Raw genomic sequence first — 17,716 nt, 5'->3', positions numbered from 1 at the left:
CGTGCTCATCCCTGTTCTCCCAATTCCCGCACCATATGCTATCATAGACTTTCGATTGAGCAGGTATGTGAGTGACTCAGCTTGATCTCTTGTTCGTTGAAGCTTCTTTTCAATTACTTGGTGTTATGGTTTGTTGGTTACTGCATGCAACGCCAGCTTCTTGAGTTGCGGGGGTTACTGGGGTTTCGCATATTTCCCCTACACAAAGGGAAAGTGTGTACCACACCACACTACACCCTATACTCCTCCACTCACCTTCCCCACCGCTTCCCATCTCCTCTTCACCCCACTCTCTACCATCGATCCAAGCCAAAACTTCCCATAACAGCCATCCCGTCCAACCAACGCCTATTCCTATACTTTTTTCTACCTCCTCTTCCGCCCCAGCCTCCTCTACCGTTTTTGTTCCAATCGGTACAATCTGATCTAGTCTCATTACACAACGCCACGCCTCGAGAGTAAGATGAAAGAGAAGGGTGGTAAGTTAGCCAGTCCATCACCCCCTCCCACCACGTCTCACAACATCACATCTCACAACATCACATCACCCACATCACACATCACGCACCACAATCCCCTCTCACAGCAATTCAAACTCAAGAATAAAATCCCATTACCCTCCTCCAAGCGCCCAGCTATCGAAGACGAAGAAGACAAGCCCCCCAAAACACCACGCCCTCATCAAAACCATAGCAGTCATAAGCTCATGAAATTAGCTCCAACCCAACCCAACCCATTCCCCTTAATCCACCACTCCCTCCTTCCTCCCCAGGGTATATATATCTCCCATCCCGTTTCATCCCATCCCCTCCCCTCCTGAAAGCATTACCACCACCACAAAAATCCACATTCTCCCCATCGACATCGAAAAAGGGCGTAGAACCAGCACTTCACGCTCCCTGCGCACCGCTTCGTTCTTCGCCCAGAAGTTCGCCTAGAAGTTCGCCTAGAAGATCTCCGAGTCGAGGCTGCTGCGGTAGCTAAGGAGTGATTCCTCATCATCTGCGAGCGAGTTAGTTTAATTGTACTCAGAACAAATGGGAAAAGAGGGGAGGAAATATATACCTTCGATGGGTTTCCGCCTAATGACGGTATCGGAGTGATTCAATCCGTTCCCATTGGGAGCAGGGCTCCTGCTGCCCATGGGCCTAGGGCCGGTGATCTTGCGCTGGGGGGTCGCGAGACTCGAGCGGGGGGAGGACGAGGGCGTCAACTGGGGAGATTGTTAGCAAGTTGTATACTACACCAGTCCATGCGATTTGTACATACCCGGTATCCCCTATCAGTCTCAAGACTGTATCGAACCTCCGCGATAGGCGCGAGTGGCGTCAGCGCGCCCTGGCTGCCAAATTCATTCGGGCTGCTGTACATCTGCCTCGTCTGACCGTAGCCGGCGAGGGTTCCCGACTGCTGCTGCTGCGGGATGAGCGGTCCGTCGTCGACGATCTTCGACGGCCGTGCAGACGCGTACTGCTGCTCGGAGGCGGAGTGGCCGCTGTATCCGCCATCAGAGGAGATGGGGCTCAGATTTCCGGCTCCGTATCCCGCCGTGCCTGCCGACATGCGGTTGCGAGCCAGCGAGGGCATGCTACCCCACTGGTCGTAGTCGGGCGACGTGATGTTGGAGGGCTCGTAGATTTGCGCCGCGTCTTCGAGGTGAGACTGATGGCGGCCTGTTGGGCCCGGGCGCGGCTGCGGGTGCTGCAGGTTCAGCGAGTTGCGGTGAGCCTGGTACTTGGGGTCGTCCATCTCGTACTGCAGCTCGGACTCATCTGGGATGAGTGGCGAGGCAGAGCGCATTGACGATCTGTCGTCTCTGGAAAGAGAGCTGTGGGAACGACGCCTATCATCCTCACGTACGGCGTATGGCTCGTCGTCGTAGTACGCGAGGTTGTTTTGTGACCCGGACCTCGAGTGAGTTGAGCGGGTCGACTGGCTTGACATGGAAGACTTTGAATGCGCGGAGTACGGTCGCTTGTCTCCAGACCCGCTGTGGTGGGGAGTGCTCTCCGGGTTGGAAGACGCCGTTGTCTTCGACCACCTCGAGATCTTGGGGATGCCGAAACCAGACGACGAGTTCGACTTGTGTTTGCGCTTCGGTGTGGTGTCCTGGCTCTCCTTGCTGAACGCTCTCGACGCTTGTGTTGGCGTTGTCTCCTTCTCCTGCGAGAGACTCCTGTTATGCATAGCCTCTTGCGTAGGCGTCGTCATCCGCTCCGTGTTCTCGTACTGAAGAACACGCTCGTCATACTCGTCAGAGTCCTCATCCACCGTGCTGATGCGGTTGTTCTGCACAACATCATAGCCCGAGTGAAGATCCTGAATCCGTCGTGACGAGGAGGGGTTTGAAAGGTATCCAGACTGGTTCGGCGACGAATTGGTATTGGCGCGACCTTCAGGCTCGTAGCCCGGATCAGCGCTGGCCCTCAGGTTCTCGTAAGACGCGAGGCTGTTTGTGCGATTTTGCTCCAACGTCAGCGTCTGAACCTGCTTCAGGCCTTCAACCTCGCCAAGCAACTGGACCAACATGTGCTCGATGTTCTTGATGTCGCCATCGCCCTTCATGCTCAGGCCCTTCAGCGCACGCTTGAACACGTTCTTCTTCTTCGTCTCGATGTCATCTTCAGACGACGATCGAGGGACTCGCGGCGATCCAAACGGCTGAGGACGAGGCCCACCCAAGATGCGTTGCTCGGCGAGACCGACTCTCTTGTCCGTGGTCTGCATGATCATGTTGTCCTGCGTCTTGATGAACTGTTTCATCTCGTCCAGCTGATTGCGCATCTCCGCCGCACTCCTAACCAGCGTGACCAGGATCTCAGTGTCCCGCGCATTACGCTGAGCGTCGCGAACGGTCAAATGATCCATGAGCGCCACAATATCCTTTGACTCAATACGGTCCAGGCCCTTGCCAGTCGCCGCGTCGTACAGTGGCGAATCCAGACCATGAGAATTGCCGCTCAAATGACGATCGTGCTTGTCACCAGAGGCAAACATATCCGTTTCCCCAAGACCGGTATCATCGTATCCATCACCAAACCCATCATCGTCAAACAGTTTGGGTGCCATTCGGTTCTGAGGCGTATACGCTTCACGTTGGTTAGCCGACTGGTAACCCTCGTCTTTCCAGCCGGTCTGGTTGGACAAAGGCGTACGGTTACTCTGCGCATAACTCTGCTGCTCGTATTGAGGCTCACCTGTGTATGACTCGTAGTCATCTTCCACTGTGGCCTGGTGTTGTCCGTCGTATGAGAGTTCGCTAGGGCTTTGATCGCGCAGCTGGTGAGCAGCAGCAGCGACAATAGCAGCCCCGGCGCCAGGTCCAGTAGGAGCAGCGTTGCTGTATGGGTTGACAGGTGTACGCTCGCGCGATTCTTGTCGGCTCAGGTACTCTTCTGTCTGCTCGTGGTAGCCGTCTCCACCTCCGAGCGGTCCATGAATGATGGATGGGTTGGTAGTGACATCAGACTCATCATCCACGCCATACCCAATCTCGGGCATCATATCATGGTGAGCCGGGAAAGCGCTGTGGTGCATCTGAGGTGTCTCGTCGATCGAGTGGGAGATGCTCTGCCTGGGCGAGTTATCGGCTTGATGAGGTTTAGACAGTGCCTCAGCCTTGTCCCGGATAGCACCCCATCGCGCGCCACTTGGGATATTCTCGTCTGAAATACTCAAAACCCCCGGCGAAGGACTGACCTGCGAGAGTCGACTCTTCTGGAGCGGACTCTTTACGGCAGGACTCATAACGCTGGCGCTCATGAGAGAGGGGTTGTGCAAAGACGCAACAGCAGACTCGACCGCCATTGGCGTGTGAATGTACTCTGGATTCGAGCCGACCCTGCGAATGTCTTGGTCGATATTCAGCTGCTCCTCGACATCAAGGTACTGCCCTTCTTCGCTGTCAGTGAAGCTATCCGGCCTCTTGTCGTTGATAGGCGACGCCTGCGAGCTTTCCTCGAGTTCTCTCCGATACACCTCATTCTGCTCGTGATTCATCTCGAAGAACAACTCTGCATCCTGAGGAGTCGATCCCTCACCAAGAACGGATCCCTCGCTCTCAAGATTGACGCCCTGTGGCCGTTTGCGTCTCTGGGCCACTTTGGTGCTTGGTCTGGAATCCAGGGACGCAATTGAGTAATCAGACGTTTGTCGGTCGACTTTGCGTTCGGCTCCGAGCGAAGACACGGATGCTGCACTCTGGGTAGATCGAAGGTGGCGAGGCGAACCGGTGGCGTGGGCATCTTCGAGGTAACTAGCCTCGCTCTGGATGGGGCTCACGTCACGATGTGGTGGTGTCTCAGTCTCGATCTCGTACTGAGAAGTTTGCGGGCCGTTGCGTTCGATAGCACGAAGCTTAGCAGCAGCAGCGGCTTCCATCCCCAGACTTGCCATGGTAACATTCTTGAGCTGAGAGGTATAGGTATGGTTATTCTTCGGAGTTGCCGAACCGTTCGAAGTCGTTTTGTGGGTATCGTCCTTTGAGCGATTGCTGTGAGAGGTGCCAAGATCCCGCTGGAATGCATTTGGAGTTCGTGTAGGCGTGCGTGGGTTCGAGTTAGGGTAGCCGCGAGGTACTTCCTGGAGGGGTGTCTCAGGGCCAGCGGTTGATGTGGCGGTGCTCTTGGAGGAGGAAGAGCTCGGTCTCTGCCGTGTCTCGGTTTCGGCAGACAGGATCGAGTCTCGAGTCAAGTCGGAGCTTTGTAGCTCGCTGTGGAGGAAGGGAAGAGCGGGGACATTTAGAACCGAAAGATCGTCTCCCACGCTCTCTGCCACGCTGGCAGAACGACTTGTGCTGCTCTTGTGGCGGTGGGACTTGTGCTTGCGCTCTTCTTCCTTCTCTTCGCGCGAGGTGTGGTGCCTCAATGCGGCAGCCGTGAGTCCAGCCCCAGCCAGACTGGCCAGTTCGGAGTCGCGCGCAGACGAGCGTGACGAGCGCTCCTTGAGTTCCTTGTCTTTGGTCTTCCTTCGGTGGCTCTTCTCGCGCAATGCCAACTCGGCGTAGCTGCGGTCGGATATGGAGCCTCGACTCGAGCGACGCTCTTTGCGGCTCGAGCTCGAAGACAGAACGGTCCCTGGATCGTCTCCATCACGGTTCAGCACGACCTTTGGTTTGCTGCCGTGGATGTTGGGTGTGCTGGAGGACTTGGAGACACGGCGCTTGGACGGCTCGCGGGAAGCGCTCCGTGAGTCGGCGCTGTCGAGGCCGGTACCACTGTCACGGGTGGTGCGCTCAAACGTGTCCTTGTTCTTGGACGTGCGACTCTCTTCTTTGAGCGCATTCAGCTCGGGCAGAATCAGGCGCCTGATGGCGTCCTCGACCGTCGCGAGCAGCTTGGGGTTGTTCATCGACGAGGTGCCCGACACGCCCGAGCGCATGGACGGCGCGAGGACGGAGCGACGGTCGGCCGTGTAGGACATGTTGGACTCTGTGCCCGTGACGGCGCTGACGTCTTCGTCACGGGGGTCCTTGCTTCTTCTTTTGGTGGACTTTGTGTCGACGGATGTTTTGGAGGAGGGCTTCCTCTTGTTCGCGGCGTCGTCAATGGCCTGCTGCTGCTGCAGCTTCTCCATGACGCGCTGGGTGATGCGGTCCTTGCTCAGGCTGCGGCTGCGCTCCTGCTTGGGGGTGATGAGTGATTCGGGCATGTCGGAGAGCAGGGACTCGTTGATTTCTTCGCGGTCCAAGCTTCGGCTGCGGCGGCGGCCGGGGGGCAGGATCTGGGGTTCGTCGCCTAGTAAGCTGTCGGGGGGCATAGACGAGACGTTCGAGGACATGGACACAAAGCGGCCGCCGTTGCTGGAGACGTCGCTGAGCACCTCGATCTCCACGGGCGCGACCGACTCGACGTCGGAGCTGTCCCAGTAGTTGGCCGGGTGGACGTCGCGATTGGCGAGCGAGATGCGGCGGATGTAGGCCGGGGTGCGGGCGGTGAGGGTGGAGCGGGTCGCGTAGGCGGACTCGGCGAACCGGACGTGGTCGCTGAGGGCCTTGTTCCTGCGGGACGAGGGCGTTACTCGCACGCGCACGCTGGGGCTCGAGCGCAGCGTGTCGTCGGGCGTGCCGGCGTCAAAGTACTCGATCAGCAGCGACGTCTGCGAGGGGTACTTCTTGTGCAGGCTGCGCTGCAGCTTGACCGTGTTGATGGTGACGGGCGTGCCGTCCTCGGGGATGCTGAAGGAAGTCTTGTCGGTGCGCGTCGAGACGTTGGTGTCGACGTCGGTGGTGTGCTGGGTGTCGTAGCCGGAGTTGGAGGTATCGGTGGGAGCTGGAAGAGGAGGCCGATGCTTGTCTAGACCCATTGCAGAACCGCCAAAGATCCTAGAAGGGCGAGTGGGTCGTCGACGACATGGGTGCTGCTGTTCCTCGCACTGCTGCGTGCGGCCTACAATGGCGAGGGTGCGTGTGCGGCCAGCAGATGGGCAGCGAGCGCAGGAACGCGGGTGCGGCTGCTTCTCAGTGCGCGAGCCCAAGGCCCGTGGACGAGCTGGGCAGGGCTGGGGCAGGCGGGCGGCGGGCGGCGAGGGGCAGCGAGCGCACTCGACTAGCACAGGGCCGGTGGGTGCGTCGTGGAGAGGGCAGCGACGGCGACGGCGGGCGTCGTGCGATCTGCGAGCTGCAGGCCGAGGAGTGGAGAGCAACTAGGTCAGGTCAGAATGGCATGTTAGGCAGGGCCCGCAGTAGGGCGACACGCACCAGCCAGCGCGACAGCACCGAGGAGTCGACACGCAGAGCAGTTGGGCGAGGTAAGAATGACGAGTTGTGCTGTGCTGTGCTGTGCTGTGCCTGCTGTGCTGTGCCTTGCTGTCTGTCTGTACCTGTCTGGCCTGCGTTGCTATGGTGGAGATGCCAGCCTTCACCGCCGGACGCACTGCGCTCACACTTGCACCCACTAGCGCTGTTGCTGCCCTGTCCCACCAACCTCGCGTCTTGCAGAGATGAATGATAGAAAGACAGTCGCCAGTCGCTGTCCAGCACTGCATCAACCTGAATCAACTTGACCTACTTGACTTGAATCGAATGCAGTCCAGAATCTTGCACTCTCGCACTGAACAAGTCGATACACGCCTTCAGCATCTTGCAATGAACAGAATCCACGCCTCAGCCTCCCACCCGCGCGCTGTCAAGTTCCCGGTGCAAGTCCCAGTCCCCGTCCCAGCCACCCCATCAACCGACACACAGACACAGACACAGACACCGAACATCCAAGCGCCTCGAATCCTCCCGTCCGTCGTCCCTCACCCACAGACACAGCCATGCACACAATCCCACCCAACACCTATATACCCACCCAGCATTTCTTTTTCTCCCCCTCCTCAATCCCCAACCCATCTCGTACCTACACCTCGTACCCAACATCCCCTCCACCACCCCCTTGCCTTCACCGCCCTATTCTCCGCGTCGCCGGGGCGACTAACTAACCTAGCTGCCGTGTCCTCACCTCCGCCCATTGGTCGCAAATTTTCAGACACTTGACAACGCATCGCCTATCACGGTGCCTGCTTCCCATGCGCGCGCATGCATGGCTTTTTTTCTTGGTTTTTGCCTCCGTCTCGCGTTTTCTTGGCGGTGCGTCTCAGCCGCAGGGGAATATTGGTAGCTAGGTAGCTATGCAGCCGAGGGCCCGCAACTGCGACTGTGAATGTAGATGTGAAGCCCATCATGAATTATGCTCGCATTGATAGAATTACCGGAAAAATGCAATGCTTTCCCCCACCTCAATGCCGGTACATGAACGGAACGAAAATCCCCGGAATAAGCAAGGCCGACCCGTAAGTAAGTAAGCCCACGATACGTAGATAGTCCATGCACGTGTAATTCCTCCGCATAAATAAAATAAATGTACACGTCGTGTCGTATCGTATGCAACGGCATGGCATTAGCATGGCTGGGCTCAATACGAGCTAGACCAATCTAAACTTTGCGGATCGGGAATCGGGATGTCGGGATATCGAAAACCCAACCGAGCCAAGCCAAGTTTTCTTGCACGTGACGTGTATGTATGCAAGTCAGACGTAGAGTACCGGTAAGACCAACGGCTTGGGATGCTGCATCGGAGAGGGAATATGCAAGTTTGCCAGGTGGAGTGAGTGTAAGGGATTATGTTGGTACGTTTGAACGTGTATTTAATGGGGCGATGCGGGTGAGTACTGTTAGGTAGGTAGGTGGGACGTTGATTACCTGCTAGGCTTGTGCATGAACCTTTTCTGATGTGGATGGATATGCACTGGATGGGGATTTGGGATTCTATGTGCATATTCTCAACGTCCTTGTTCAATGCAATGCGATGCGAGTACTCAAACCGTGAACGTGAATTCGACTTGACTTGACTAGACCAATGCATTTCATTTCATTCCATTCGCCTACTAACAGACAGTCCACACACAAACATACATACACACACCAACACCCCACTTCCACCTACTCCAGACTCCATCCCACAACGCCTCCAAACCATCCATCACCCAGCACCTCAGAACCGCTTAGGTTTCATCGGCCTTCTCCCCTGCTGCGGCCTTCTCCCCTGCTGCGGCTGGCTCCCATACGGCCTGCGCCCCTCCTCCTTCTTATCGCGCCCCAGACTGGCTCCGAGACTAATATCGATCCTAGGCGGCGTGGAGAAGCCGAAGCTCTTCGCGACCTTGACCAGATCCAACTTATGCACGTCGAACACGGAGCGCAGGCTGTGCGACGCGTACGCCTGGAGGTACGATCTGTATCCGTCCTTTGCGGATTTGTTGAGGTAGTAGTTCTTGGAGATGAGGGCTTCGAGCTGGGATTGGATGTCTACAGGAGGGTTAGTTATGTTTGATATGTAGAGTGGGGGGTGGTGGAAGATTTACTCAGAATCTTGTTTGCGGGCAGTTCGAATTCGACGAGAGGGACGCGCGCTTCTTTCAGCAGCTTCAGAAAGCCGATTTCAGAGGGGAGCAGGAACATCAGACTCCTGCCCTTGCCGTCTGAACCTCTGGCTGTTCGTCCCACGCGGTGGATGTAGTCGCGCGGGTCGTCAGGCGGATCAAACTGGATAACCCAATCCACCTCTGGGATATCGAGACCTCGCGCCGCGACATCGGTACAGATCAGCGTACCAGACTTGGCGTTGCAGAACTCGAAGAAGCGGTTTGTGCGGGCTTGCTGTTTGAGCTTGCCGTGTAGTTCCAGCACAGGCAGGTCGATGTAGTTGAGCAGCTCTGCGTAGAACTTGACCGAGTTGCAGCTGGAGAAGAAGACAATGACCTTCTTCTTCTGGTGTTTCTTGAGGAAGCTGAATAGGAGCCTGAATCGCGTGTCCGAGTCGCAGATGACGTAGCCCTGCTCCAGCCCCTCGACTGTGGAGTGCTCTTTGCGGTAATCGACGTTGATGTACATCGGTCCAGGCTTGAGCGAGATGCGCGCCAGATCCTCGACCTTGGTGGTTTGTGTCGCAGAGAACAGCATCGTCTGTCTGTCGTTGGGGAGAATCTTGATGATGCTCTTCATCTCATCCTCGAAACCGACTTCCAAAATACGATCCGCTTCGTCGATGATCAAACTCTTCAGGTTCTTGAACACAAAGCCTGGGGTGTTGTGCAGGTGGTCCAAAAGACGACCTGGAGTCGCGATGAGCAGGTTCACGCCCTTGACAAGCTTCTCTGCCTCTGCCCTTCTGTTTGCGCCACCAATCACGATACCGAATGTCTGCGAGTGCTTCTCCATCAGCTCGCGGGCGACTCCAAAGATCTGAAGCGCGAGTTCTCGGGTGGGCGACACGACAATAACTCCCGTGCCGTTGCGTGGCTTGAATCGCATCGACGACAGCATCTCAATCGCGGGAATTAGGAAGGCGAGCGTCTTTCCGCTACCAGTCTTGGCTGCTCCGAGAACGTCCTTTCCACTATGTCTTGTTAGCTTCCAGAATTCTCACTATGAAGGTGTGCACTACCTCAAAAGCGGCGGGATCGTCTTGCGCTGAATCTCCGTCATGCTCTCGAAGCCCATAGCTTTGATAGCCTCCATTGTGCGGTCGGAGAGATTCAGCTCTGAGAACAGCTGCGGGTCTTCGACGGTAGGTATCGAGGTGCCCGAAGGCAGTTCCTCCGAGTTTGCGCCCGTGGCCTTTGCAACAATTTGCTTGAGCTCTGTGTTGAGCTGCTCCTCGTCTTCCTCGACTTCCTCGACCTCTTCCTCGTCGTCTACCTGCTCCTCGACCTCCTCATCTGCACTCTCAACATCATCCTCGGCCGCTTCGACCTCAGGCTCTGGTGTGTGCTCCTTCTTCGCCTTCTTGCGGGGCTTCTCAGCGGCCGCAGTGCCATTGCTGTGCTTTTTTGGGGGCGCAACTTCCTCGCCCTTCTTGCTCTTGTGCTTGCGCTTGCGCTTGTTTGACTCCAGTTCGGCGGACGGCATGTTGGCGGCGTGTGGGTGTGGGTGTGGATGTCGTTGACGTTTTGGTGAGGATTGCGCGCGAACTTTTCGAGATTGAGAAAAAAATATGGAGCACCGCCGACCGCGCTAAGTAGCTTAGCGTCCCATGCTCAGCATTCGCACTCTTTAACACATCAATGTCCTACGATGACTTGACTCTACCTACGTGTTGTGCAGCAAGGTATTCGTCTCAGGATACATGTGGTACTGTGATAGAATTATATCATTGCTTGAATGATAATAGACCAAGCTCTTCCTGGTCTATAATGCACGCCCCTTAGACTTCAAGAATACATTGAAGACATGTTATCCTCCTCGTGAAGTCGCAACAACATACAACTCATCCAACGCCTGACACATGTTCTGAAGATTTGAGAGTCACTCTGTTAGTGATACTCTTGCTATCATAAACGTCGTTGGTCAGCCTGCAAATATCTATTCCTCGAATAAGAGGCCACGAAGGACTCAATCCGGCCTGGTTATATATGTAAAAAAAATACGTTGTATCCAACGAGTATAAATCTACTCGAGCTACCTATCTCAGCCGCCCATCCAACCCTTGCAGGTCCCTCTCCAAGTCACTTCCCTGCCACCCACCCTGATTAAACGCCTCCTGCGGCCTAGGATCCTCGTAGCCCCCGCGGTCTTGGTTGTTTGGTATCGGGACCTGCTGATTCTGTTGCTGTCCCTGACCACCGGCGCCAGCGCCAGGCTGTACTCTGACCATTTGCCTAAAACGGTGGACTTCCGCGAGGATCATCTTCTTCATGTCGGGGATTTCTTCGACAACTTCAAACTGGAAGTCGAACGTGGTGGGGCACGACGGCTCGTCAGACGCATCGTGCCATATCTGCAGGTACCTGTGCTCGAGCGCTTCTTCGACGGAGATACGTTGCGAGGGATCAAAGGCGAGCATGCGGTCTAGGAGGTCCAGCGCGTCAGGATTGGCGTTCCGGAAGAGGGATTGGAACGAGATCTTCTGCATGTAGGGCAGGTTACGGACATAGTCCTGGGCGCGGGGCGAGCCGATGCGCGCGAGGGTTTCCTCGCTTGGTGTACCCAGGTAGTGCAGGATTTGGTTCAGCTGATCAACGTAGTCGCGACCCTTGAAGAAGGGCTTACCGCCGAGCAGTTCGGCGAGAATGCATCCTACAGACCACACGTCGACTGATAGAATTAGCATTCAACGTCAAACTGCGAGCATGACTAAGTGGACGCTATTTTTGGCGTGGACCCTGGATCGAGGGTGGCAGGGTCCAAATACCATCGCTGTCGTGTTTGGATATGGGCAGACTCGAAATGGACATGTGGGACTTACTGGCTTTGGTGTAACTCTGGAAGCTCAACATAATCTCCGGAGCTCTGTACCAGCGGGTAGCGACGTACTCCGTCATGTATCCTGCATTCTCTTCAGGATCCATCGAAAAGCCTCTGGCCAGTCCAAAATCGCAGATCTTGAGCTCGCAGTCAGCGTTGACGAGAAGGTTACCGGGCTTGAGATCGCGGTGGAGGACGTTGGCCGAGTGAATGTACTTCAAACCGCAGAGGATCTGGTAAATGAACGACTGGAAGTGGGCATCTGTGAGCGGCTGACCAGAGCGGATGATAGCCGCCAGATCGCATTCCATGAGCTCTGCGCTGAATCAGCATCGTGTTGTGGTACGAAATGGGGGCGTGTCGTACCTTCATAGAGGTAGCATTCGTTGAAGTTGTCCGGGCGGGGAATGTCCATGTCATAGAGACATGTAATCTGCGCGCACCAGTGTTCAGCATCGAGCTCGAGGGTGGGGGAGGGACGGGATATCGCGGCGGGGCTGTCCTACATTGCGGTGTCCTGTTGATTATCAGTACGTTGTACGCCGACGGGAGCAGTCGACTTGCCTCGAAAGTGTTGCAGCAGCTTGATCTCGCGCAGTGCGCGCTTGGCCAGGATCTTCTTGCTGAAGACGTTGGTGACCTTCTTGATGGCCACGCCCTCGCCCGTCTGGTTGTTGGTAGCCGCGCTGTACATGCACCATCAGCATCCTGTCCGCAGTCGGGCGTTGCGCGAGTCCTACCAGACGATGCCGTAGGCGCCCTGGCCCAACTCCTTGGTCACATTGTATCGCTCGTCGACAATAAACTCCTGGTTGAACACCTTGAACACCTTGCGGTTCGCGAGGTCAGACATGATTGATGACGCGGCGGGGTAGTTGGCGGCGACGTCAAGGCAATGCAACGTTGCGCGGGGAGGAAGGGGCGACGGATGTTTCAGCGGTCGATTAGGGAAGGAGGAAAACACGCAAGCAAGGCGGCAGCTCGGGTGCTATAAGGCTCACTCTAGGCGAGCCGGAGGTGTGACGACGGGCAGCTGGGCGGCTGTCGAAACGAGGCGGACAGATGTGGATGACGACCGGCGCAAAATCTTCACCGCATAGCACAGATAACAGGGAGCATACAAAAAACGATTGGCAGTGTCACTACACGGAAAAAGCGGTCGTGTTGCAGCTCTTCGCGGCCTCCGTGAGTGAATGGAGGGGTTATGCGCCAGTTGTAGCGAGCATGAGGGGCACGCCATCCCTGATGAGGCCGCGTCTTGCTGTAGCTCATGCCTGGCAGACCGCTCTGCCTGGCCCCTGTCTTGTTTGACTCCTTATTTGCACGCCAAGTGTTCCAAAGGTCCAACATGTGATTACTTCGTAGAATGCTGCGCCTATCGACTGTCATCCTTAACAAACTGCTTTGGAACAAAGTTGTGTGCAAGATTTCTGCCATTTCCGTGCCCAATTCGTCTAGTTCAGCTGGCAGAGGTATCGTTCTCCATTCAGCGCCGTTCCCGAGTCCCAAATGAGCCTCCGTCCTAAAATCCAAACGCCAGTCGTGCATGCATGTCGCCAAAAAATTAACTTCTACGGCCATCACGACTCGTAGGAAAACCGTCGCCGATCCACAGGTCTCTCGAGGGGCGACATGGGATCGAGCTGCGCATCTCCGGCCTCATTTTTTCTCCTACAATGTTGTGGCAACAGACAAGAAGTATCACCGGCTTCCAATAGCGCGCCATCGCGAGGCGTTCGCGGGGTGACAGGCGACACGTCAGGTGTCCTTTTGTTGACCATCACTATGTCTGATGGTGATATTGCCACTGCTTCTCGTGACGCATGCTGTATTGCTGTCTGTGTTTCGGCAGTTCCGCTTGGGTCGAATCCGTTGTATCTCTTCTCTCGCTCCACCATGGTCTCTTTTTCTGTAAGCTGACGACCATCTGCCTCCGGGGTCCGTGCAAAGTCTGCTGGCATTTCGAATACCTGTCGTTCTGTGTTGTCCGCTTCTACAAGCATAGGAGAGTCAAAGTGCACAGCCGAGTTTCCAGGTAACTCGGCTTTAGATAACACATTGTTTCTTTCCCACTTCTCCCTACTCGCTAGGGTTGAACGCTCATCCGAAATGTTCGAGACCTCTTTGTTCAAAGCTGCAGCTGCATTCGCGTCAGCTTCAAACTTGGCCGTCATTTCGGCCAGTTTACGCTTTTGTCGGTGCCAAAGGCACCCAGCAATGGAGATGGCTCCTAGTATCAGGAACAGACCTCCAACTGCGATGCCAATGATTGCGCCAGTAGAAAGACGTGATTTCTTGCCAACGATGGGGACCTCCGTTGCGTATCGAGACGAGACTATCGGGACCAGTTTGGGGCTTTTGCCATGTGTCCAGTCATTGGCGTAAACCGAAAATCGTTCGCGTTCCCAATCGACGACGAGGTAAGCTTCTTGCAAGAATGTCCTACCAAGGGTCCACTGGCTCGAATTTCCTCGTCTGATTGGAAAGTATCTTGTTGTTTCCTGTAGACCTCTGTAGGGCGGAGACGCCTCAAGGTCAAACGCAGCGTATGGTAGAGTTATGTTTACAATGCCCTTAGTACTATATTTCTGCCCGAGAGTGAATGTGAAGTTTGGCTTTTGCACCAACAACGACTGATGGAGGGCATCGTCCACAAGGTAGAGATCGGTGGCTGCATCGTACGTTAAGCCAAAGGCATCCTCGAATGCCTCGCATACCTCGATCGGTAACCACAACTCGGCGACAGTTGAGTCGATATACACATCCACGTCGTCCCGCATTATAAGCGGGATTTGCGTCGTGTTGGTAGTAGTGACTGCATTGAGGCTGTCAAGACCGACCACTATGTCGCGCTCATTGTTCGGTGCAAATACGAAGGAGAGGTCGTTTCGGATGAATCGCGAGGCATCGTAGCCACCGAGGGTGAGGCTTCCAAGAACTGTGGCATCGTCTGTATGTATCAGCAAAGTCCCATGTACGTAGTCGGTCGAGATATCATGTACAATACTGTGCACCTGCTGTGTAGCCAAATGACATGCTGGGGATATGTATCTGCTCGAAAAGATTCGTCATGTAGCTGGGTTTGGCATCCTCATAGGATGAAAAGTTTGTGGGTTTATGATGGAGACCGAAGTGACCGAGCCAGAACTCTGAGGTGATCAGGGTGCTTATGGTGGTGTTTTGGACAGTCGGTCCAGTCTCCCCCGGCAATCCCAAGCCCACCGAGTCAAATCCATACAGTCCATTCCCATGCATCTCGAAGTTCTTCCCCAACCACAGCTGATAGAATCCTTGCTCCACCCATGTCTGCGACTCTGTGGTGTTGAACAAGAACCCGCGACTCGTCGCGCATTCCAGATCGACATCCGCCAATGGTTCTCCGGTAGCTTCGTCTGTATGGTTCGAGACACACGCATAAGGATTGATAACCCACACCTGTTGGGAGGCAGTCGAAATAGTTACGCGGACGTTGTGTTGGGTCGAACCAACACGAAGACTGAAGGTGTTCCAAGAGCCATCGATGCCCTGGAATTCTTGGTCAGGCGCAACTGAGATTGGCACGGGTACTGATGATACACCAGGCAGCAACTTGAAGCCCGGTGTGCTGCTGGTATTCTTTTGCGCGTTGTCGGCGAGACATGGCGCGAGAAGTGTTGTTATAGCGAGTGTGCATATTGTCGCGAGGAAGGCGCGAGGGCCTCGAGAGCAAATCATGAGCGTGACCCGGTAAAGAGCAACGAACGGACGGCGCGCAAGCACCTCGTTGAGCACGACAGCAGCGAATATGTCCACCAGCAGACATCGTCTGTCCCAGCCAGCGGCACAAGAATAGAAAGGAGATTGAATGGCGGCTGATTGCAAGGGCGTCTGGGCGGCGTCGCTTGGCTGGCGATCCTCGACTCGCAGCCCAAACTCGAGTACCTACATGACCACTTTTTGTCGCCTGAGATGGCCTCTTCTGACGGGATCCTATCTTGAACGGTAGTCGTGTGCTGCCACTACCTCGCCCGTTGACGTGGATGGACAGTTAGCGAACACCGCGTACAACGTGCACCAACCACCTCCTTTTCTCCTACACTTTTCCACGGACAGCCACTGCCCGTGCTCCACGCCGAGCCACAGGGAATTCGGACCTGTCGTTCATCACAGCCTCAATTCTCCGGTTGCGCATCCGCCCGGCTTGAACTCTCGACGTCCAGGATCGCCAAGTCCGCAAGCAACTTTCCCTCTCGACTGATAGTTCTCTGATCTACGACCTATCCACGTGCTGTGAGCATGGCACGTCATCTTGAAAGCACTCGGGGCGAGGCGAGCGATGTAAGGTGTCGCACAAACATCAAGAAAAGGGTGGGATGCGGCTATGATGGAGCGCGATTCCTTTCAGCCCTGCAGCCGACCGCCTTGCAGCAATCGGAGATGCCCCAACTAACAAGTGTCAGCCCTTGGAGCGAGGTATCCGTGCAACAACTTCAAACGGACCAACACGCAGGTAAATCTCTCAACTGGAATCACATCATACCAACCCAGTTCTCTCTTTACGCTATTGTATATGTCAAATACTGTATCCCTGTCCCTTGAAATGGCTCGTTCGCCTCTTTACGCAGACTGCGGGAGCATCACTTGACTAGATGCAAGTTCCCGTCCTGTTCATGTCATACACATAGCTCGTATTGCGTTCAGAAACAGCTATGCGTCATCGCGTGAGACAGAATACCAAGAGTACGATCTTTCCAGCCTCTGCGTGGTCCGACCCGTGTACGCCGTGTAGTATTTTCATTCTCTTCATACACTTCAGTTTTGCCTGCACTTCATAAGACATATACACTTTGTCATTTCAAACTTTGTGACAATCCAAGGTCCTTGATATACACGATCATTTAAATGATCGAGTTGGTTCACATGCATGCGGATAAGAGGCTCCAATCTTACTTTATTCACTCCCTCTCTATACTCAAAATTTCCTTTTACATGTCAATACCTACTGTCTTCTCGGCTAAAGTATGTTACCGAAATGTATCAGTTATGGCTCATAAGAACTGAGTTTAGGACTGAGTATAGTGTTGCGTGTCGGCTTCTAGATTTTCGTAAAACTACGAGTCTATTGTTTGTTAGACTCATTGTGATTTGCGCCTTTATATCCGAAAGTCCTTAGGTCACGAATATGCGTGGCGAACGAGAGAGAACTTTCGCTTCAGCGGTATATTAATTGAGAGGTTCCTATAGCTGACTGCTCAGATATCATGGTAAGCCGGGAGCTTTGACATTCGACACAAGTCAATTATAGATATGGTTGACTTATTACTTGATTTACTCCTAATTACAACAGCTTTTTTAACAATAAAGTGTCTAGTTTCATCCTGCGACGCTCAATTGACGCGTAGTACTTTAGTTGCATCTCATATGTCATTTGCAGTCTGCGGATAACCCGCTACAGGCTTGTCGTGCCCTTCCCACTGGCTGTACAGCAATGACGCAAGCGGGCTGCTTCGCCAAATGCCAACGTTCTCTTTCTCTGAAACTGCGATGCTCGCTATCAATAAAGTGAGAATTAGGACGGTAAAGATGGCAGGTAATTCCCATCGAAAGAGCACGTGTATTCAATGGATGTACACCCGGCCCGCTACTTGTTGCTTCGGTAAATACATAGTCCACTGTGAGTATTGTTACATTCGTTGAATCTGCTTGTTTCTGTAGCAAGCTATCCATAGGGCCAAGTGCGATGTTGATATGAAGAGTACCTGCATCAGATCTGCGCCAATAAGGAAGTCGTTAGATCCTATAGTGAGATCACTGCATGTGATGTAGCCGCCTGGAAGAGATTCCATCGTTGAGGACTTCCAGAATGGGGGCTGAATGTTGTCGAGCAAGACGTTCTGCTGATCCTTTGTCAACGTAAGATTTGTGATGAAGCTGTTCTCGTTTTGATGCATGTATGTATATGCGGGGGAGCTGAACGTTTACTTTAGTACCGAGTAAGGGATTAATTAAATG

General features: G+C 54.6%; 3 protein-coding genes across 3 annotated transcripts; all 3 read right to left on the bottom strand.

The window, feature by feature from the left end:
• Positions 1-946: 946 nt before the first annotated feature.
• P153DRAFT_372322 (uncharacterized protein) lies at positions 947-6,303 on the bottom strand (the record flags this gene model as incomplete). The annotated part of the gene is made up of 4 exons (XM_033669383.1): positions 947-1,002; positions 1,066-1,213; positions 1,270-5,116; positions 5,147-6,303. 4 exons carry the CDS (start codon positions 6,301-6,303, stop codon positions 947-949), a joined length of 5,208 nt encoding a protein of 1,735 aa, XP_033528114.1.
• Positions 6,304-8,474: 2,171 nt separating this feature from the next.
• P153DRAFT_372320 (kinase-like protein) lies at positions 8,475-12,578 on the bottom strand (the record flags this gene model as incomplete). Its single annotated transcript, XM_033669382.1, has 9 exons — positions 8,475-8,788; positions 8,845-9,878; positions 9,927-10,301; positions 10,966-11,575; positions 11,727-12,041; positions 12,092-12,158; positions 12,206-12,242; positions 12,286-12,411; positions 12,466-12,578. The coding sequence occupies 9 exons, from the start codon at positions 12,576-12,578 to the stop codon at positions 8,475-8,477; spliced, it is 2,991 nt and encodes a 996-aa protein (XP_033528113.1).
• A 727-nt stretch (positions 12,579-13,305) lies between these two features.
• Positions 13,306-17,655, bottom strand: P153DRAFT_380912 (acid protease; the record flags this gene model as incomplete). Its single annotated transcript, XM_033669984.1, has 3 exons — positions 13,306-14,675; positions 14,728-15,646; positions 17,464-17,655. The coding sequence occupies 3 exons, from the start codon at positions 17,653-17,655 to the stop codon at positions 13,306-13,308; spliced, it is 2,481 nt and encodes an 826-aa protein (XP_033528112.1).
• Between the last annotated feature and the right edge of the window lie 61 nt (positions 17,656-17,716).

Source organism: Dothidotthia symphoricarpi, assembly GCF_010015815.1.
Source record: "Dothidotthia symphoricarpi CBS 119687 unplaced genomic scaffold P153scaffold_2, whole genome shotgun sequence".
NCBI lineage: Eukaryota > Fungi > Ascomycota > Dothideomycetes > Pleosporales > Dothidotthiaceae > Dothidotthia > Dothidotthia symphoricarpi.
This window is presented reverse-complemented; position numbering and strand designations above follow the sequence as displayed.